The sequence below is a fragment of the Lepidothrix coronata genome, unplaced genomic scaffold, assembly GCF_001604755.1.
Source record: "Lepidothrix coronata isolate B3197 unplaced genomic scaffold, Lepidothrix_coronata-1.0 Scaffold132, whole genome shotgun sequence".
NCBI classification, from domain to species: domain Eukaryota; kingdom Metazoa; phylum Chordata; class Aves; order Passeriformes; family Pipridae; genus Lepidothrix; species Lepidothrix coronata.
The window spans coordinates 1,606,272-1,629,680 of record NW_016690312.1 but is presented as its reverse complement, the minus strand read 5'-3'; the positions used below and the strand labels follow the sequence as shown (position 1 = coordinate 1,629,680).

At 41.4% G+C, this 23,409-nt stretch overlaps 1 protein-coding gene across 3 annotated transcripts in view; it reads right to left on the bottom strand.

Moving 5' to 3' along the window:
• Positions 1–20,159, bottom strand: part of CDH8 (cadherin 8) — a 156,419-nt gene extending 136,260 nt beyond the window's left edge. For 2 of the 3 annotated variants that reach the window (XM_017826947.1, XM_017826948.1), the window contains exons 1-3: positions 19,726–20,159; positions 3,947–4,037; positions 3,591–3,853 (exon numbers count right to left, since the gene is read on the bottom strand). In XM_017826947.1, the coding sequence (XP_017682436.1) occupies positions 3,591–3,853; positions 3,947–4,028 (345 nt within the window). In that variant the 5' untranslated portion in view covers positions 4,029–4,037; positions 19,726–20,159. Of the gene's footprint in view, positions 1–3,590; positions 4,038–19,725 lie in introns of all 3 variants that reach the window. The other variant, XM_017826949.1, reaches the window with a different exon arrangement.
• Positions 20,160–23,409: the final 3,250 nt, after the last annotated feature.

The window sequence follows — 23,409 nt, the reverse complement described above, 5'->3', positions numbered from 1 at the left end:
CAATGCTCTGAGGGACAGGGTGGGATTGTTGGGGTGTCTGTGCAGGGCCAGGAGTTGGGCTGGATGGTCCTAGCGGGTCCCTTCCCATTCAGGATATTCTATTCTAGGATTCTGTGAAAATGCCAAATAAATGTGATATGAATACAGGCAAAAAATAAAATCCCCAAACTGGAATGTTTGTGGCATTTTATAGAGAACTCTCATAAATTCAGCAATCACCCTAAGAGATAAGTCTTCATACCCTTTTTACAGATGTGTGCACTCAAGCAGAGATGCTTATTTTGAACTTGATCCTACTGAATATGATGACTAAAATTGACATTAAAAGTGCCTGTTGCTCAAATCCACTCCAAGAAGTTGAAGAATGACAGCAAAACATACTCAAGTCACTCAAGAAAAGCACCTCACTTTAAAAAAGGGGTCAGGTTAATTCCCCCATTAGTCTCCCAGATTATTCCATTTATTAGAGCAAATACATTGAGAATGCCTTTATTACTATATATTCCTGCAGAACAGCAATGAAAAAGCACCTTTGAAATGTGTGCAGTTGCATTGCAACACTTATAGCTCTGAAGAAGGGTCTTTATGCCTAGAAACTGTTTCTTCTGGAAAAACTGAGCAGCCTAATAAATGATACTACATAAAGATCCTGTCTTGATAAACTTTCTCTGCACTCCAGAAACTTTGGTACAAGATCTTTTTAATTAACAGAAGGAACACATGGACTCTACGTTCAGGCTTTTATTTGCAAAGAGATTTGTGTTCTTTTTGTGTTCTTTATAATTAATCTCAATTTTCAGTTCTATTTTGCCAATATATTCAATTCAATTCCATTAGAATCAAATGCTCCTACTCAAGGCCTTTCCACGCACTAACGTGAAAACCATTATTTAAGTATCAATTTTGCTCTGAGCAGTTCTTAGCTGAATTTTCAGTGGGTTTTGAAGGTACATTTGAGAACACACAACAAATTCTGCCTCTGTGTGTGTATTATTTCTGTCTGTGCAAAACTTATTTTTGTATTTAGTCCCTAAAGCACCTAATTACATGTTTGTACAAACCATACATGGCTATGAAAAGGATCAGCCACACTCTACAATAGTGTAGAGACGAAAAATGCAACCAAAATCTACATAATTAGATTTGCTTCAAGGAAGTTTCCTTTGAAGCAATGAACTGTCAATTAAAAAATTTGTTTGGAGATTATAGTAAAAACCTTCAACATGTAAAAAGCACACGCCAGCAATACTGCCTCTGTAGTGGCACAAAAGCATATTTCTGTCCAGAAAATGCAGCAAACAGGTGGCACAGGTTTGATATCACTCTCTCCACAGCTTTAAGCCTCTCCACACTAATTCACTATATCACATTTTACTGAGCGTCCTTCATTCAAAGTTTGCCAATAAAAAAAAGAAAAAAAGAAAATCAAGGGAAGTCATAGAGCAGAAAAAAATAGTCAAAAAAGAAAATCACACAATGAAGGAAATACCCCAGGCTTGCAAACCCTTTGCCAGGGGGCAAAACTGAAAGGCTGGAGGAAGAGTATAAGTGAAAAAGCGATGAGGAGGAACCAGGTAAGTGCAAACCTACTGTGAGCCCTGAAAAGCAGGTTATTTTTAAATTGCAGTGGATAACAAACCCGTGAGGGTGACAAAGGACAAACCACAGCCCAGCTTCACGGAGAAGGAAAGCGTTTTGCTGGTGACACTCTGCACACCTTCAAGTTTCGGGAGGAAGGGTTGCCAAGAACTGTGATTGAGGGAGTCGCTGCTTTTGCAGTCGGGAAGGATTCAGAGCAGCTCTGAAAGCTGTGGAGCACCTCTGCTCCCTGTGACTACACACCAGAGTCTGAAAGCACTCACAGCACTCGTGAGCCTCAGGGAAGACAGTAAGTCAGAAATATGGATGAGTGTTCTGGAGAGCGAGAAAAAAATACAGAGAGGAATTGCAAGAATATTTTAAGTCATTTTAATGAATAAATCTCGGATTGCTCCCTATGGGACACAACTTCACTTCTTGCTCGTTTCCATCTATATCATGCAGTGGTTTAATTATGCAGCAGCCTCAACAAATAGATTGTCACAGCATTTTAGAGTAGCTAATTCTATTCAAAATGCCTGCAGAAGATGGGATAACGTCTTTATTGGTTTGGCTTAGTTTAACCTACCCACTTCTGTTCACTAATGACTCAATTTAGGATATTTTAACCACTAAAAAAACGCTAATATTGTAAAAATATTGAGACCTGGATATGCTCTGAAAAGCAAAGGACTACAGAGTACAAACTCAGGATTCTCCTCAGCTACTTAAAATTATTTTAAAAGCTCGACTAAATAATTCCAAAAAGAATGGGTTGAATAAAACATTTTAAGATCTGGAGTAAGCACTTTGCTGTCTCACTGAAATTGAGATATGTTACTAACCACAGAAAAATAAATGAGAACAGATATATAATACCTGGTATAAATGTAAACTGGCACAGCATCAAAAGTCACTGGATACAAAGCTCATTACACCTTCTGACCCCAAGTTTTGATTAGAAAGTGGTTAGAGTAGGGAAAATTTGGGGATGCACTTGACCTGTGTTCTCTTCAATAACAAATATGACTACTGACAGTCCCTATATTATAATATACGCTATCCATTTAGCCACAGAATTTCTAAAATTATCAGGAAATTAAATTATCCATGATTTGGGTTGTCTAGAATTTTTTACTCCATTTCAGTAGCCAGCTAATATGACAATAACACCCCTGGTTATTCAAAGAGAACTGAACTTTAGTGGTAAACAATTCAGGTATTTATACCTGCTCAGTGCCAAATGTGCATTTATGAACAGATCATTCTTTTCTAAGAATAAATCTATGGATAATTCATCCCTGATGGATACAGATGGCTCAGAATCTCTTTTAAGTGCAAAGCTGATTCACTGACTGGAGGTAACTCACTGAGCTACAGAATAAACTAATGCATGGCAACAAGCAAAGGTTTATGGCAACAAGCAAAGGTTTATGGCAACAGGCAAGCCAGGACACGCAGAACAACATGATAATTTCCCCTGTGTTATCTTCCTAACTTTGAAAGTAAATTACAAAATCCATGGCAATAATATTATTTCCTCTGTGTGCATACCAGGACCTTCTTATAAACCAGGACCTTGTAATTTGCTGTAAATCCCAAGCTTCCCTTCTCGGTTTTTTTGTTTGTTTGTTTTTTCAATAGAAAACAACCCATAGATGTAACAACCTTTTGGAATGCACAGGAACATATTTCAAAGGGCTGTTTTGGTACAACTCTTCAGCTGGCAGAGGTGAGGAGTGGTGACTAATGATGTAAAAGAAGGGATGTGTACATGCTTGTGGGGGTTTTTTGACAAATGGAATATGCATAATTTTGTTGAAAATAGCAGGTTAGCTCACCAGGAGACCATGCCCTTAAAATGAGGTACATTTAAAGTATGGATATTAGAGAAGAATTTTGGAATCACAAAGCACCCCAGATTCGAACTCCTCAGAAGAGCCTGAATGGCTGAAGACCTTCTCATGCCACACACTTATAAACTCAGAGAAAAAAAACCAAATCTTGCTTACCCGGCCAACCAGTATTGGTTCAGGTCCAGAAAATTCTTCTAATACAAACATTTGATTCCAAACCCAGCCTCTCTTGGAACGGTTCAAAACTCTTTGTTCTTCATTTAGCCTTTTTAGTCCTGTACTGGATCCACTTGGTAGTACTTGAGATTGATTCATTGGAGCCATATAAATGGAAGGAAGGACAGTAATCCATAATATTATTAATGGAGTCCATGTATCCATAAGCATTTCCGTTAGTCTTTCTGGCATTGTACCACGAGCTACGCAAATCACCACAGAAATGAAATTATTATTTTGCTTTCCTCCAGACTGAAGCAATCCAATTCATCATGCAGTACAGAACATTTACTTACAGCTCCTCCATGTGTTTACAGCACAGTCAATGTAAAAATAGCTTAGATGATAAAAACATGATCCATTGAGTTTTCCAGTCATTAAAGATTCCTGGTGGGGGAAAAAAAAAATAAACGGTCAACTCAGTGACTAAATAGTTTAGGAAAGCATTCTGAAACATCTTATTTACTTTTACACCATGAAAAATGCATGTTAGGTTTTAAATGTGTAGTTCATAATATTGTTGCATGTTAAATGGGTTAAAAATTAATTGATTCTGTAAATTCTGTCATTGCCTGAAATAGTGAGAGAAGATCCAAATGAATGATTACAAATGCTCAGGAAAACATTTGGGTCTGAGAGCTGGAGTTGTTTCAGGCCAGGTTGGACAGGTCTTGGAGCAACCTTGTCTAGTGAAAGGTGTCCCTGCCCATGGCAGGAGGTTGGAATGAGATGATCTTTAACGTCCTTTCCAACTCAGACCATTCTGGGATTTTACCTGCACTTTTTCTCAGAGTCTGAAGAAGCTCCCAGCCTTCCTGCTGGCTTGCAATTTAATGTGGTCAATCATAAACACCTAGTATGTCAAACAAAATAATATTCTTGTATTCTTATTCTCCTTCATCCACAAGAAAAGAACCAAAAACAATAAAACAAACTTCTCCTACGCGTACAAGGCTCCAGCAATCCGCTGGCAATTTAGTCATCACCTCACTGCAGCAGCACATTGCCCAGCAAAACCTTGCCAGCCCAGCAGAGGAACAGCACTGGTAAATCCTCTGTGAAATCCATTCAAACCAGACCACTACCAGACCTTACGGAAGCTCAATTATGCACATCTGCACTACAGGTCTCACTGTCTCTCTTTCAGAGGAAACACACAGTCGTGTTTTACTTCAAAGACATTTTCCTTGACAGACGTTTGGGAGCATTTTGTCTTTCTTTCCCTGCCCACCCTTTCATGTAGCAGAAGGTCACATCAGGCTTCATCTCAGTGTAAATATGCCTTGAAATACAACCTAGCAGGGCTGATGCCACTGTGATGGCAAAACCTGAAATGCAGCCGTGGATCACCTGGGGAGCTTGATGGGACGTGGCTCAGGGGAAGGGCTGCATTACAGCTGCTCAAAGAGGCTGCACTTCTGTCAAAAGATTCCTGATAAATTTTCTTTAACTGATTCATATCCAAACCATCTCTCACTATATCCAATAGAGGTAGAAATGTCTATTCTTAAGCTTACACTGTGTCTTAGGCTGGTTTTGTCGATTTAAAATGAGTTCTCAGTGTTGCATGTCTATGAAAATGCTGAGGGCTTAGGGGTTTTTTTTCTGAGAGTGGAGGTTTGTTGTTCTTTTCTTAGGTTCATACACACTCATGGCAGAAAATATCTGTAAGCATGTAGAACACCAGTAAAAGTAAGCTGTTATTTTAAAAGCAATGTAAAAAGTATTTTCTTTTTTATAATTCATTAATTGCCAAAGCAGCTGTGAAATCTGCTGCACAAAAGTCTGAAACTGTGAGAAACTTGTCTTCTTAAGAGGGGAGAAGAGCTGCTACCAAAGTAAAACTCAATATCTCAAGCAGCACGGAAGAGCAGGGAGCTAATAGTGCAGTGCTGGGACAACACATCCAGGATGAGGGAACATCCATTACAGACACAGCTGTGAGGCTGATGGGCCTCACTGCCAGCTGAGCTGGAAACAAAGAAACCAGACAACACAGCAAGCCCCTGCAAGGAAATTTGGGGGAAAATGTGAGGGAAGCAAGAGAGGCCTTCGATCTCTCATCCTTCTCTCCATCCCAGAAAAGGAGGAGCAACAAACAGTCTCATGGCTTGATGGGAAGGGTTGGTCAAACCACCGCCTGAAAACCCTCTTTAGTTAAGGGAATTAAATGGAGTTTACTGCTTCCTGGGACATGATAAAAAGAGATCTCCTGGGGCACGTCTGTTGGTAGAAAGTATCAAAAGAGAGAAAAAGCTAAACTTTCAGTGAAAGTGGTGAAGTTTGCTCATAGGGGTTCATATCCCCTTTGACATGTGGGTGTGTGTGCCAGCCAGGGGACAGATTTTCCTGATTTATTCAGTGGAGCAAGAATCAAAATACAGCAGAAATAGAACCACTTCAAAACAGAGTACGAGTTATCATCTTCAAACAACATCCAGGATGAAATTCAAAACCCGGGGTATAAACTGAAAATCCAACTTAAGAGTCCTTTTCTGTAGCTGAGTTTCCAGGTTTTATTTTTGACCCAGAAATAGAGTCACCCCAGAAACAGAAGAGTATGTTACACCTCACTCTGTCCAAACCTTAAAAACAGCCAAAGTGGGTCATGATTGATTTTCTTACTCTTCCAGTAAAAGTTGGCATAGTTCTATTATTATTATTTGGTCTTGTTAATAAAGAAAGCAAAATGCTTCTTTTCATATTCAAGAAGCTTTTTGAAAACAGTTCCTAATTAATCTACACAGGCTGCCTTCTAAAAGAGATGAAATAAATGAGATAAAACAATGTGATGCTAACAGAAACATTTTTGTTTGAAGAAAGAACAGGATATTTGGGTTTCAGACTGTCGCTCCTCAATCCTTGGCAAGCATTAAGTTCATCTCAGTGCAACCCTCCTCGGTTCCTCCCCCAGACTTCCTGCTTGTTACTCTTCACTTACTCCAATCAAATTTAGGTCCTATCCACTCACACTGATGCTTCAGATTCACTGTGACTGCAGTGTCCTCCCAGTAGCTCTGTATTCAGCAATACCTTAAGGCAAACGAGTCAAAACCACATCAGACATGTTAGTGATGCACATCCCGTGTTGTTAAACCTCATTCAGTGGAACAACCCCGTGGAAGCACAGTTACACAAGCTCACTGAACACCAAGCTGTGAGATTCTCAGCAAAGCTGGGCAACTGTTGGACAGTGCAGGGCAAAGAAAAAAAATCCACTGGGCCTTTGGCACATGCTGGTTCTGCAGAGGAATGTGATCAGCGTGTAACAACAGAGCTGGATAAAATTCTCCACAGTTTAACCTGCACTGCAGGAGCATTTTAAGAGCTATTTGAGAAACAGACCCTCCTTTAGGATTCACAGCTCCATCAGTGAATCATGGCATCAACTTTGTGCAATGCATGGAGATAGTATAGACCTCAGATTTCTTTACCAAATTGAGAAATTGCTTTTCTTCTCCATTCCTGGAAGCAGAACACCATGGATGTGATTGGGAGCTGAAGGAAGGCATTTTTAAATACTTGGCCGTGCAATTTTCACATTTGCTAATAGGAAAATCAAGAAATGCCTGGCAGCTAAAGTGCAATCTTCTGGATTAGATACGTAGGAGAAACTGATTTGGCTACTGAGTCAGGTTGCTATTAAAAAGTCATATGTAAAGGCAGACCTGGCAATCAAGGAGGACTAGAGCAGGTAAGGCACAGTGGCACTTCCTCTTCTTATATTATGCCAAGGTCTAAAGAAGTGGTGAGTGTGGAATGACAGCAAAATTATTCCAGTGAAGCCAGAACTACCTTTTGCTAAGCAACCAAAAGAGGACAAGTACAGGGACCTTAAAGAGTGCATTTCATAGAACCACAGAAACACAGAATGAGGTGGGTTGAAAGAGACTTTAAAGCTCATCTCATTCCACCCCCTGCCATTGGCAGGGACACCTTCCACTAGCCCAGGTTGCTCCAAGCCCCATCCAGCCTGGCCTTGGACACTTCCAGGGATGGGGCAGCCACAGCTTCTCTGCCCAACCTGTGCCAGGGCCTCACAACCCTCACAGCCAAGAATTTTTTCCAATATCCCATCTATCCCTGTCCTCTGTCAGTTTGAAGCCATTCCCTCTTGCCCTGTCCCTCCAGGCCCTTGGCAATAGTCCCTCTCCATCTTTCCTGTCAGCTTCTTCAGGCACTGCAAGGCCACAATAAGGTCACCCCAAAGCTTCTCTTCTCCAGGCTGAACAATCCCAGCTCTCCCAGCCTTTCCTCCCAGCAGAGCTGCTCCAGCCCTCTGATCATCTTGGTGCCTCCTCTGGACTCTCTCCAGCAGCTCCATATCTTTCCTTCTACTCCATCCTCATCAAGACTTTGCTAGTGTTGATAAAAGTGCTTTTTTTGCTTTGAATTTCCACATGTTCAAATAGCTTTGGGCTCTTTCCTTTAATAAAACTTCACTGTTCTTCTAAGTGGTCTCCCTGTACAATATATACAACTACAGATAAACTCTAATCCAGCAAAGCTGTTTACAAAACAGCTTTAGTTCTCCATTCATCCCTGAGAGGGGAGAGTGATATTTAAAATATAAAGAATTTCTTTAATGTAGCAAATAGATGAAAGAAAATGTGGCACTCTGTTAGGTAGCAGAGATTCAAATAACTGTGTTATGTTTCAAAAACTTAACTCTGTGTTCATAAATTTTGTTCTCATTTCACAGCCCATAGAGAAGTACAGATAAAGCTGAGTGGTTTGTTGTCTACTTACTGTAGGAGCTGACAGAGTTTTAGAAAAATATTATTCTCTTCACAGGGACTTGAATCTTGGAGCACTACTCAGAAAGCTCTAGGCCATGGAGTGCTTAAGTCTTGTGTAAGTACAACACAGAAAGTGGTTACAACAAAGTAGAAGTTTATAACCTCACAGTATTCGCACACCAACTTCAGAAATCAATGTAATATACACTACAAACTCTTTTGGAACTAAAATCTACGCAGGTTACAGGTTCAGTCCCTGCATAGTTAGAGCCAGGTATGGCAGCAGACAGCTGTAACAGTTGCACAGTTCCCATTTTGTGCATGAGTGGTGGAAAGCTTTACAATGTTATGATGAGCTCTGATGGGGTTCATTTTGTCAAAACTACTTTAAAATCATCTTGTAGCTTTAAAAGGTGAACACTGGAATGCAGTAGCTTTGTTAAAAAGATTAATAAAGTTAATAAAGGTAGTAGAAGATATAAATTACTTACTGAAAAAGAAGCAAAATAAGATCATAAAAAGCTTTAACTAAAAAAAATCTTTTTTTTTTTTTTTTTTAGTTAAACCAGAAAATATTCATCTGGTCAAATGAACCACTTTATTACAATGCTAGTGCATTGATTTACACCAAGATCTTAGTTTAAAAGATTTTAGAGCCGCTCTAGTGTTTTTTAACACAAGAGACATGGAGGGTTGTCTTAAGAATTGCAATAAAGTCTTTATTTTATTCTCAGTGTTGATATGCAGCATCTAAGCTCTTTGACCTCCCTATTTCATTATGGTAGATTTTATCAGTTCCTAAGCAACTATTATTAAGGTAAACCCCTCCCTTGAGTACTCCCTTGAGTACTGGTTTCTTTAAATAATTTACACTAGAAATGCCAGACAAAAGTTGATGATTTTTGCCTAAAGTTGTTTGGGGTTTTTTTTGTAGAATTTTCAGGATCCATTATATTTTGTACATTAAATAAGTAATTTCTACCTTTGATGCTAATTCAGTATAAGAGAATCCACACTGCAGTACAAGCAGCTTCAAATAATTGATGAGAGGTGTTCATTTACTGACCACCCAGAGAGTTCCAGTGGGCTCTGTGTGATTCCTTTAGAGCCTTGAAATTCCACCCAGACACCCACATGGGCTTCTTATCCAGAAGAATTAATTTAACTTAATCTCTGCCAGAAACAAAGATCCTTAACACTACAAAACAGAGCTGTGGGTAAGTTTTCATAAAGGTTAGGAGAATAAAATAGGAAGGTTAAGCAGGTGTCCTTGATAAAAATTTACATCTTGTGGCTTCCTTTATCCGAAATTCATTAGGCAACAGTGAGTTTCACTTTACACTATCACACATTTTCCACAGCTCATGATCAGGGTTTGTATTTCCCCTCTCAATAGGTCAGGAAAACTGGGATCCATTATGGCTGTCTGTACACAGGTATAGGTACGTTGTACCATTCAGTGTTTCCTCTGGCATCATCCAAGCAAATTCCTTATTATCGCTAAATTTACTCCTTTTTTAATTTTTTTTTTTTTTTTTGCCTATGGCTATTTCTCACCTTCCTGGATTTTTGTCCCCACAGTATCTGAAATATCTTTTCATTTGATTCTGGTTTGGGGTTTTTTTGTTTGTTCGGTTGGTTGGGGTTTTTTTGGTTTTTTGGGTTTTTTTGTGTGTGGGGGGGGTTTTTATTATTATTTATTTCACATTGTTCTTCTTGTTCCTTAAACTTTTTTACGTTTACTTTTACCTCTGCAGGTATTGGCTAAACAACAACTTATGCTTCCTAGCCCCATTTCTCAAGGATTCAGACAGGGTCCTTTCCCAACAACAGCAGCAACACAATGCAAAGGCTTCCCACCATGATAAGAACCACTATATTTCCTTCACTGATTCCCAGCTGGCAGCACAACAGAGCCTTAAGTTTTCAGTAAAAAAATAGTAGGTCTTAGTGCTCCAGTCCCACTTGTAGGAATTCTTCTTGCTCTTCTTCATAGAATCACAGGGTAGTTTGGATTGGAAGGGACCTTAAAGCTCATCTCATTCCAACCCCCTGCCATGGGCAGGGACACCTTCCACCAGCCCAGGTTGCTCCAAACCCCCTCCAACCTGGCCTTGGACACTTCCAGGGATGGGGCAGCCACAGCTTCTCTGGGCAACCTGTGCCAGGGCCTCCCCACCCTCACAGGGAACAATTTCTTCCCAATATCCCATCTAACCCTGCCCTCTGACAGTTTGAAACCATTCCCCCCGTCCTGTCCCTCCAGGTCCTTTTTCAAAGTCTGTCTCCATGTTTCTTGCAGGCTCCCTTCAGGCCCTGGAAGGCCACAGTTAGGTCACCCCAAAGCTTCTCTTCTCCAGGCTGAACAATCCCAACTCTCTCAGCCTTTCCCTACAGCAGAGCTGCTCCATCCCTCACCCTTACAAGAACTGTGATAAGGTTTTTAATTTGCCAATAAAGTGGAACAAAACCAAAGTCCACCAGAACCATGACCAACAAATAATCATGTCATGCCTGCACACCTTTGCTCTACACTCACCCTGTTTCCAGTATATATCCATTAAATTGCACCTGAACGTGATTGAAATCCCCTTGGATAAGGCAGCATTGTCATGCTGCAAAGGAGTGAATACTTCTTGCCATAAATAACAACTCCTGTTCTTCAGTGGATTACTCATTTGGGCAAAGATCAGTCACGTACTCCCAAAAAATTAGAATTAAGAAGCGATTCTCCACCTAACTGTGAGACCAGAGGGACTGAGGCTGTAATCAGACACGCTGCCATGGCAGTAGCTCAGATCCTGCTCACAGTGCCCACTGCAAAGTGCCACTTGCACGCCCTGGCTAGACTTTACTGCCTCTTATCTGCCAGCAGAACTGTGTGTGCAGTCACTCCCTAACCCAGTTCTGTCAAAATGATCTTGTTAACTTAAACGCCTTTAATAGTAAGGTGTTTTTAAAGCCAAATCATTTTGACAGAGCTGGGTTAGGGCATTGCTCATGCTATTATTCCACCAAGAGCAATTTTAATTTAAGAGGTTCTTGTCCCACCCCCCCTCAGCCCCCACAACATGCAAGCTACACATTTCAAATAATTCATCTCCATCCCCATCTCTTCTCCATTGCAGTCCCTGCAGTTGTGCTGTTTGCAATCAACACTGCAAGACACATCAGGGAAATGTGGGTTAACAAAAGAATTTTCAACAAAACCTTGTTTTGAGAAGTCTTTTCCTTCAAGTTTTTAACCCACAGCTAAAAAGCCCATAAACTACAGAACGACGACAGGAAGTTTTGGAAACAACTGTGCTGACAAAAAGCATGTGAAGTTTGACTATACGCTTCAGAAAGCAGTCAGAGAAATAGTTGAATCAACAAAACTGAGTGGAGGATAACTCCCGGAGAAGAGGAGAAAACAGGCAATTAGGGACAGTAAACTTAAATCTCTGATGGACTCCTGGTATCCAGCCATGGCAATCCCGTGTGCCTCTGTTCATCGGTGTTGGAAGGTTTTAGGGATGGAAGCCTCTCCCCCTGCCCCAGCCAGGCAACATCAAAGTGCTGTTCAGACCAGGGGAACACTCCTGTGATCCAGCACATCCCCACAGGCAGAGGGGCTGGCAGTGGCCTCGAGCCAGCAGCCACACTCCGGGTCAGGCACGTTCCAGGCATTGCTGGAAGTCACAATTATCCCGGGGAGCTGCGCTAAATTTCCCCGACTAACAGTGATTTTAAGGGACTGTTACGTCACCTGGAGTTAGCTGGAACACAGAAAAGCATTAAAGCATTATCCACACATCCTTTCCTCTGGCCAAGCACCTGAAATTTCAAAGGAAGGGAAATGAGATGGGAAATGTTACACGATTGCAGGAGGGTGAATTACACTTCGTGCTGTCAGGGGATGCTGCCAATACAAGTGCAAATCTATTGTCCGAGTTTATTTTGATATATTACTCATGGCAATTTGCTTATGGCTGCCTGGAAAATCAAAAGGAGACATCTAAAGCATTATTTATTTCAGCAGCAATGGCAACAGACACCATCTCTCTCTTTCTTTACCCTGCACACAGAGTAAATCAGTGAACAGAGATATCCCACTTTATTTTTTTTAAGCTTAGTCATGCACTGCTACTCTTTACAGTTAAACACTTCTGAACAGTTCTTTAGGTTATTAAGTGAGTTCCTAAGCTTGTGTCAAATTCTAAGGGACTGCTTTAAGCACAGGGTTAGTCTTTGCACTGGATAGAGCTGATGGAATCCGTGTACTTGCACTGAGGAAGTACAGACGTGCACAAATGCACATGCAGGTGCAAAAATGTAACAGTTTCTTCAGTATTTAGACCTTTAATACTTATTGAGAGGTTCATTAATCAATCTAGAAGGTTATTATTAGCAAAAGTGGGGCGCCTCAGTTTTAGGGGTCTGTTTCAGGGGCAGAGAGAAGGAAGGTTTAAAAAAGCTTTTCTAAGATAAATTCCTCTTCCTTAGTTTCCTTACTCTTGTGCTTTAACTGGGAAACACCATAACTGGTGGAGATGAGGATATAGGTCATTACACAACTTGACTAATGCTTTGGGATAAGGAAAAAATTACACATACATGACTTTGAAATATATCTCCCTTAATCAAAGTAATCTATTGTAACAAATTGTCTGTTATTCTACGACTTCTCAACATGATACTTAACATCTACAAAGACTATTTTAGATAAGTGACTATCTAATTTTTTTTTTTATAATTTTTGGCAAATATTTACTATCAGGAAAGCCCTATCTAAAAAAATCCAAACAAACAAACACCAAAAGAGTATCCTGAACCTGTGATATAATGCTATTTTTTAAACTTCTATTGGTATCAACAGAATTGCTTATTGGGGATATTTTTGTTGCTCTTTGGTAGTAAAATCAATATGGGCCAACTTTATAGCTGCCAAGACTCAGACTCTTTGTATATAAAGCTGTCAGTCTTTCCAGAAGTGTTCACTACTTTAGAGAACCAGAATGCATTAAAAAAAACCCTCACCAAGTGTGTTGTTAGAACTTTCAAACTATTTTTTCCCTTTATGATTCCTTGCAGTGTGTAGTGTTCAGGATTTCCAGCCATGGATCCAACAGGAACGGGACAAAGAGGCCCCATGTGCTCCACAGCTGGAAGCTGAAGTTTCCTCTCCAGTGAAATGTGTATCTACAACATTTTAAGGTTGTTTTGGGTTTTTTTGTTTGTTTGGGGGTTTTGGATGTGGGTTTGGGTTTGTGGCTTTTCGTGTGTGTGTAAATTTTTTTGGTTGATTTTGTTTTTCTTTTTCGTGACAGCTGATAAAAGAGGAATAGACATTAAAATGACAACACGGCTATTTTAGCTCTACCATAGAACAAAAGGTGTTTGAAACTGTCCCTTTCAACTCCTTGCACTTAGAAAAGAAAAAAAAAAAAGAAAGGTTTGGGGATTTATAGGAGTCAGACACTCCACTGATGTGTGTCAGAACATCACTTCACCTCATGCCATCGTGCTGAGAATCCCACGAGGGAGGCTCAGAACAGAAAGACAGACAACCAAAGCGGTCCAGAAACTTAAACAGAACAAAAATAGGTGCATCAGTGTTGCTTCCATCCTGCAGTAAGAGGAAGAAGTGATCTGAAGTCATTTTTATTCTCTCCAGTCCACTGATTAAAGCGATTTTCCTTGGACTAAAATAGAACTGCATTGCTTATAGACTTAACAGCCTCAGCCCATGCCAACCTCATCTCTCACAGCCATGCCCGCTCTAGGAAGGTGTATTACAGATTTTGAAGACCTACATCACTTTTAAAGGGGAGAAGGAGAAAAAAAGGCAAGTTGTGCACAACACAGAGAGCTCATAAAAAGGGAAAACAGGTTGGGCTGCGACTGAGAAAGGTGTTACCCATGCTCTGCCTGGGGCTTTGTTTATCAGGAGAGTTCCAGCAGCTGGGATGTGCTTATCCTGTACTTCCCGAAAAAACATTTAAATATTAATGAAGGACATAAATATCTTGCTTTCTGGGCTTCTTTTTCAGTCTTTATATATATATATTATATATATATACAACAGAACTTTCATTTTTACTGGGTTACTTTAAAGAGAGTTAAGTGTTCTCTACAGAATTAAACAAAACATAATAAGTAAGGAAAGTTTAATTATTATTAAACTTTCCATATAAATACCAGGAAAACTTAATTATAATTTAATTATAATTAAGTTTTCCTGGTATTTACTTGGATTCAACTCAGAATATAAAATTATGAGTGGACATCATGACTCAGTGAAAGCTACATACGTATGAATGTGTGTGTACATAAAAAAATCTTTAAAAAGGAAAAACGTGAACCTACCTGGACTATGCACATGTACCTAAACATCCACATGTATATATGGATTGCAACAAACCTACTCAGATCTCTTCTGCTGAGACATATGAAATTAGCAGTGAAGCTCTTCAATTTTGCATCCTTGAATTTGATGGCAGTTTTACCATCGATTTTAAATGAGTTGTTTGGAAATAATTAGGGTTCGTCAATGTTAGACTTATTCCTTTGGCAGTTGCCAAGTTGAGGTTTTGGGGTTTTTTTCCCCCATTTATTTGTTTGGTTTTTTTTAATCTAACTTTTGGAAGTGCACAAAAAATAAAGGCCACAGACTAGAATACAGAACTCAGTCTAAGCTTCAGCGACATGAAGTTTTGATGATCTGTTACTTAAAAGGCAATCAGAGCTGTTACATTTAATCCATGAGAGAGATTCACATCTGAAGTGTTGCAAAACTCAATTAGTGAATTGCACTCCCTCTTGAGTGCATACAGTCCATTTGCATTAGTATTAAGGGCTTGGATATAATATATATACATATAAAGACAAATATGTATTCCTATGCTTGTATTTATATTATATATAAACGTAAAACTATAAAATATATACATGCATATGATTATGATCACCAGTGGCTGCAAAGGAAATGGGTTTGTCAGAGTTCCTCAAACGGGGCTGAGCGTTGGAGCATTGCTTCCCTGCAGAGAGGCACTTCAGCCAAACACACACCAGATTAGAGGGTTGAAACTATGAACTCGTGACTGCCAAGACTGACTGTTTCCATAATGTTTGGAACTCCCAAACCTGTTGCAAAGACCTCATCGAGACACACGGAGAAACCCCTTCCTGAGCTTGTCTCTGACCTGGGCACCGCAGGGCACAGGGGACACTTCTCCTGGAAGGTTTCCCTCGCTCAGCTCTAGGACTGGCAGGCACTGCTAATTTGCAAGCCAAGCCAAGGTGCTGATCATTCTCAATTTCAAATGATTTTCACAAGGCACATCATGATCAGCACCTTGGAAAATCAATTCTATGAGTGTTATCACTGCAGCTCATGGATGAAGGCTCATGACTAAGGCAGGTAGAAATCAGTCTTTTGTCTGGAGTCAGATGCTTTGAAATCCATTTGTTGGTAACTGAACTGGTTCAGAAATACTTTTTTTTTCTTTTCTGCTTGCATTTACTACTCCAGATATCATCAGTACCTAATGTATTTTGGGAACAAAATTTTATTAATGCCACTGAGTTGGCATTATTTACTTGATTTACAAAATGAGAAACGTGCCGAAGAGATTCTAGAACAAAGGGATCTGTCTGAGAGGAAAACAAATAAATATATATATATATACACACACATTTGAAATCTCAATTTGGACTTTACCTTGTTCTCTGTCTGTCTACTGCTCAGATAGTTATGTTTGGAAAGATATGAAGTGAGCCACCTTTTCTATGGCAACAACACTAAGAAAAATGTTGAGTTTCCATGATCTAATTTAATTCTATTGATGTGATCTTCTGGTAGCAATGATGCTTAAAACGTTCCAAGCTCAAATTGCCTTAGCATTTGCCTCCTACTGCAAGAATTTAGGTTTTATTATTTTACACTCGTAGTTGAAAGACTCTTATGACACCACTTTAGTGTCTAATGTAACCATACAACTGTCAGTATTAACAGTAGGTCAGGCTTTAATAATATTAAAATGGAAAAGGAATACTGCTAAGATATATGGTTATGAGGTATGCTATAAAAATACCTGTTTTACTAAGTATCATGAGCAGTTGCTCTCTGTCACAAAGCACACACAACCATCACTTAGAAATACACGGCTCCGATAACTTATAGTGCGTGTTCACATTTCCTTCTCTCTCATAAACTCAAAGGTCACTATTTGTTTCCCTTTAAAGACTCTCAAGTTTCGGAAATTAAATGATCTGTGAGTATCAAGAGTCAAGTGGGTGGGTTCCAGGCCCTGATTTTCAATCAGTGTCTGAAAAAGTCCCAGCTAAAGTCTGTAGGAACCTCATTTCAAAATGAAGATTTAAAGAGATGAAACCTGCAACTGTGCAAGAGGAGACAGAAAATTCAGGAAGTACTTCAAGGGGTAACAGACCTAAATCTACATCCATGGCTGATTGTGTGTTCTTGGAATGGTTGTGTATCCTGAAGGAGGGAGTACAAGTATATTTTTTCCAGAGCAGACAATGCATCATGTGTTCACAGCGATCCAAATACAGTGTCCAGGGATCAAATAAATGTATTTGATAAGGGTGCAACATGGTTGGAAAAATCCTGATGGTTACAAGTGATAAAAAGTGAATTTAAATCTGATTGTGGGGCTACTTCCCCCCTTACAACTCTGGTTTGGACCTCAGTAGCAGGAGCTGATGGGAATGACTAAAGTATATTGAAAAAGCACTGAGTGACTTCATCTAAGGAGGATTCTACTTCACCTCACAGTGATGAAAACTCCCTTTATTTTTTAATGAAAGATGCAGAAGGAGTAGCTGTCCTATATGGGGATACTTCTTGTTAAAACCAGTTGCATTTGTTAAGCAGGCACACGTAGTGTTATTGATTTTTTAATATTGAAGAAAATGTCCAAAGTTAGTTTCTTGGCCAGTAGCATGCCCAGTTAACAAATTGCTCAGCTGGATAATTTAACCAACTTACACGAAATACTTTGATCTCTGAGGACACTGAAGGCCCTCAGCTTACAACTAGACATGGAAATCAAAGTTCCCCACAGCCAGGATGCAAGTTTTGGAAAAAGAAAGGAGTTAATAGCCAAGGAGAAAGCCGGGAGAGAGCCGGGCTCATTCTGTAAGCAGTAAGGTGGAACAATAAGGTTTAATGGATTAAAATATCATGTAATAATCACTTCCTTTCCTAGGGTTCTTCTGTCACAAATATCCACACAATTAGGCTGGGAGGTGACACTACAGAGAGCTTTTGGGGGTTGATGTTATCAGATTTTATGGGTGTGAAATTGGATAATTTCACAGGTCTGCAAAATACTGACTCCTTGTAGATGCTTTATCATTTTATTTAAGAGAGGCAATATATGCACAAGGGTAATTTTTCAGTCTTCTGAATTTATTTGTTACTTACTTATATTTACTGAGAAGTCTATTGTGAAATCTCTGCTGGTTCATAGCAGTCTAGTATTGAACACAGAGGAGGATCATCATTCATACAAGAGCACTGCATATTTCTCCTTCTCCTCATTGCAGAGAAACTCTTGAAGAATTTCCAAAAGAGGATGAGTGAAGTTAAGAGGATTCTTTATCTATAGCTTTGGTAGTTATCAGCTCTATTCTTTAATTGAAACTGAAGTGAGCAGCTGTTAGCTTCCCTTCTATTAAGCACTAACATGGTAGATTTGAAACAATAAACAGTTAATGCTATTTGAGTTCTTACAACCAGCATCCCCCAAAAAACATCTGGCAGTGATAACCAGAGCCACAAATGGTGAGCCACTTATGAGATCAAGTTGGCTGTTTAGAGGTGTCAGCCTTTATAAAACTTGTATGAGTGTTTATTCCTACTTTCAGAGGAGACAGACTCGTTTGCATGAAACAGAGCGTGTGTTTGTGCCTGCCTGAAAGAGAGAAAGAGGGAGGGAGAAGCGAGGGTACAGACTTTGATACCTGTTGGCAACACGAGCAGGTTTGTGTAGAGCCGTTCTGTGCCAGGTTGGATTGATTCCACCCTATTTAGTCTGGTACTAAATGCAAACTGTTTGAATTGAGACAAATTCAAGACGTGACTGAATAGCAACGAACCGCAGAGGAATTCCTGCCTGTGTTAAGTAGTGTCACCTTCATGGCGGTAGGCAGAGTCTAAATAAGGATTTGAATTAATCTCTTTTATATTACCCTCCTAGAAACTGCCATAGGCTTTCTGTGCTGAAGCTTTGCAGTGCCTCCCAGGCTCCCCAGCCAAGCCCGTGCTCAGGTCTGATGCTGTCTAGCAGGGATGCTGCCTGGCAGCTCCGGGCTCCCGATTGGGATGCTGCTACCCGGCAGATATTGTAGCCAAGCAGAATGGAAAGATGTGTTACTCCTCTGCCTCCCTCAAAGGCAAGATGAAGCGTTTAGTGGCACAGTCAGATTCCGGGGGCCAGAGAGTCCTGCATTTCTTCTCTGGGAGCCTTGGCAGCGAGGAACTGGAGCTGAGGAGCTTTCCCCCTCTCCCAAGTTTCAGCTGGGTGCATTCTCTGTTTAGTCAACCAAAGCAAAACAACTTGTGGGACAAGGATGACTCCTGGCTAGTTATGGCTAAAGATTCATTCCCATCTGAGCTTTTAAGAGGAAGAGCGGTATTTCTGGGATGCTCTCCTCTCCGAAAGTAGGAAAGGAAGCTGTGAAGCCATTCCTATTTATTTACTTATTTAGGGGGTGCAAAGCTTTTGGAGGAGGGAAGATGGTGATAAAACAGGGGGATTTCCCCCCCTCACGGTTCTTCCAGCCTCCTCCTCCCTCATTTACATATCTGGCTGGTGGGTGATTTTTATTCTCAGCACGAAAACTGCAATCTATTTCAATGCATGAATGCAGCCCTGCATCTATTCAACACAGTGAAATAGCCCAGAGACTTATTGTACTAAATAAGAAAACAAGGAAAAGAAACGGGTTCTCCAGCCTTGGAAGCAACCCTCTGTGATCCAAAGTCCTTCTGATCGTTTATAGGGGGGTAAAGAAGGGAAGGAAAATAAACCACCCCAAAAAAAAAAACCAAACGGGAGGAGAAACACAATTACCACCACTTCTCCTCTCGAGGGAATAATAATAATAATAATTTTAAAAATCCTAACAAGCGTTTTCATTATCGGGAAATTGAAAACATCTTGACCGAATGAGGCACCACAGTTCAGCCCAATACCGCACCTATGGACGAGGAAGGCGCTCGCACAGCGCACCTTGCACGCACACAGAGCCCAAGTCAGACAGAAACCCGCGGAGCGAGAGCCCTCTGCCAGCCAGCCACAAATTGTATTAATAAAATGAATACTCACTCTTTCAAGGAGCAAGGGAACCGCTCGCCCACAGCCACTTCACGCACGGATTGAAAGGGCGAGGTAAAAAAACATCAGCCAGTCCCTGGGAACAGGCAAGATTCTCCAGATTTTCTTCTCATGCTTTCCGAGGCTGCTGATGCTGGAGGAGACGCTGGTTGCTGGGCTTCCCGGCTCTCTGTGCCTGCATGCTGGAGCGCAGTTATTAATTTCTCCCTTCGCACGAGCCAGCGGCAGCAGCACGTCTCCAGGAAAGCAGGGATATTCCAAATAAATCCGCTAATTCCGGGGCTGAGCGCGCTGCCGTGCCTGCCTGCCTGCCAAATGTAACTGTGAAGCGATGTGGAAAAGTGAGCCGGGAGCCTCCCCTGACAGCTCTTATTGGGCTGATCTCGGAGGCAGGTCTAGCGCTGGGAAATTCGTGTAAGCACTTTGGGGTGGTGGTTTTTTCCCCCTCCCTCTCCCGCGCACCCCGCACCCCGCCTTCCCCCCGGCGAGGGAAGCACACAACTTTTCCAGGGCCGCCCGTGCCGCCCGCTCCCCGCGGCCGCCAACTCCGCGCCGGGGCATCTCCCTGCGCCCGGGAGGGAGGGAGGGAGGGAGAACGGGCGGGGGTGGCACCGGGCGGGCCCTGAGCCGCGGGGCCACGGGGGAGGCGCCCGCCGGGGCTGGGACGTGCCCAGAGCCCCCCATCCTTTGGGGCGATGCCCGCCGGGAAGGGGAGGCCGGGAGACAGGCAGCGGGCACGGGGGGGTGCGGGGGGCACACGGGGGCACACGGGGGATGCTCCCGGAGGGGCCGCGGGCAGCTGTTCATCCCCGTGTGACAGACGCTGCAGGAGGGCGCCCCGGGGACAGGGAGGGCATCCTTTAAAAGCCCTTTTCCCAAGGCGCCCCGGGGAACCGCAGGAGGGTTTGAACGCTCTCCGGCGCTGCTCCGGAGCCGCGGGTGGCGGTCGGACGGGGAGCGGGAGCCCGGAGGCAGCGCCGAGACCTCCCCGCAGCAGGAGCCGGCTGGAGGGCAGCGCCGCGCAGTAAGTCCTTGACCCTCGCCCCGCTTCCCAATCCGCTTTGTGACTGACAGCGCTGGGATCCGGCACAGCCCGGGGGAGGCTCGGGCATCCTGAGCGCTGGGGATCCTCACCTGCCTTTGGCTTAAAGAGCTGAAGGTGGCTCATCCCATCCGAGGGCTCCGCACGGGTCCGGGCTGAGGAACCCTGCGAAGGGAACCCTGCCTGCCCAGTGACCACCCTCTTTATCCACTGAGTTTGAGTTTTTCCCCTTTTTATGTTGCATGGGTTATCCATCAGCAGGTTAAATGTATTATTTTTGATAATTACATACGTCATAGCTCTGAATATTTCCCAAGTTTAATGTTTGCCAAAAGAGAAGAGGTAAGAGCACAAGGTATAGACGTGGTCAGGTACAGACAGTGACTTAAAATGGAGGACTGATTCAACACTGAACTAGTGCTGTTGAGGAAGCTTAAGAGCACTCAGTTCCATCCTCGTTCTCCAACTCTCCTTGACCAGTAATATGCCATGTTTAAAATGAACATTCAGTGTGGTTCTATATTACTGAACCTGGTTCACTGCTCAACTTTATGTTTAAAAGGCTGGTCGTCTTAAACTCATTCAGAGCACCTGGAAACCTCTTCACCCTAAGCAAAAGATAAGATGACTGTTTTGCTGAAGATCAATCTAGGATGATGGAAAGTGGACCCTAATATTCTTCTATATGGTAAGAATACAATATAATTTAGTTGAATGATTATTAATCTTATTTTTCATGCTCATACTACAATGTGTGCACGCACACATGTAAGACAGTGAATGAGATCACATTTGGAGCTCTTACCTGCTTGACTTTATTCTAACTAAATGCAAGTTATTGCAGATAAGAGGTGCATTTCTTCTTGCACAAATCCTCATTCTGAAAAGTTTCCAACTCATGGGAATGTAGCAAAATGTACCCAGAATGTGACATTTTTCAAGGACAATGAAGAAACATCCAACTATCTCTTTGCTTCCCTCAGCCCAAACATTCACTTTCCAAGCTGTGAGCCTGGGATGATTCCTTGGAGAAGGATGGATATAAAAATACACAATCCTGACTGGAAGCAGGCAGAGAGCCTTGAGGGAAATACAAAACACTTTGCAGTGCAATAGATAAGGTCAGAAATGTGGCTTCCCTTTACCTGGGGTTCTGCAGAGGCAAAGGGTGTTTTTCTCCCCCGTCCTTCTACCAACTGAACAACACAGCGAGAAAACAGATGCTGTCACAAGGAAAGCAGGAGGATGCTTAGCCTGGCTTTACTCCTGGTAATTAATGACAGTTTTCAAACTTTTTTTTAGGGTTTCAGTAAGAGTAGTTGCACGCCTTGCTTTAATTTCTATTAAAAACACCCGATGGAAGCAACCAAGAATAAAATAAAAGTTCTCTCTAATAAGATCCCCTGTGTCTCTGCTTTAAACAGGCAGCGCAGTGGGGTGGGAAGAAAGCTAATGGTGGAGGTTGTACCTCCAAGTGCAGCTTAAAAGTTTAGGTCTTTGTTTTGATTTCAACCTTTGACTCGTGCCATTTGTTCTATGTGACCTCTCTTGCAGTTGGAAATTACTGGGGCAAATGCTCTGCTCTTTCATCCTCAGGTTGTAGGAGAGGATGGTAAGTGTCTTGTTAAAATGGATTATGTCATCCATGGATTCCCCTGCTGGAAAGCCTTTCAGATGATGGAGTAAATCTTGACAGCAAGAAGGGTATGGATTAAAATTAATGTCAAAATAATCTTGGAACAGCAAAGGAACATTTGCAACCTTCTGCATCCTATCCAAATGAAATGATTTAATGATATTTACCATAGTGAGATATACATACACACACTATTGCATAACACTGATGAATATGCTGGCTAAAAAATTGTTTCCTCTTAAATAAATATTAAAAGGAAGATTATTCCTCTACCTCCTAAATGGCCATTTCATTTTTTAAGCAAAAAGCAGCTCAGACTCCAATTGAAATGGGATGAACATTTTTAGTTTAATAACTGTACTGAAGAACAAATGTCATCTGCAAAATGCATATGACTGAATGCATCCTGGATCAAACTGGAATGCAATTTTCATATTAAATTTTTGCATCAGGAAAAAAACCAACAAACCAGAATATTCAAAAAGTATATTGGTTTGTGGGATGAGTTGGTTGTTGGTTTTGTTATTTGGGGTTTATTTTTCATCTTGTTTGGTTCCTTTTTTTGGTTTGGTTCAGGGGTTTTGGCAGGGTTTTTGTCATTTTGTTGTCATTGGTGGGTTTTGGGATTGTTTTTGTTTGGTTTTTGACTGGTCGTGACTGACAATGGGGAAAAAAATAACCTCTCTTTGGAAGAGAACCTGGAGATTTTCTTCCATATTGCTTTGCTTTATGAGCAAGAAGGATTAAAACCCCAATGTGACTTCCCTTTCATATAAGACAGGAAATATCTATCACCTAAAATACGTGGCATAATGGAATTCAACCATCTTTTCTCGCTTTTATGTTTTCATGAAAACAGTTGTTGATTATCATCTAATTCTTTGTTCCTCAGCAGTGCAATAAACTGTTTTGTGAAGACAGAGAATTTAGACCTTACTGCTTAAAAATATTCAATAGGAGTGACTTGAAATGAGCTCTTCAGGGGCAACTCAATCAC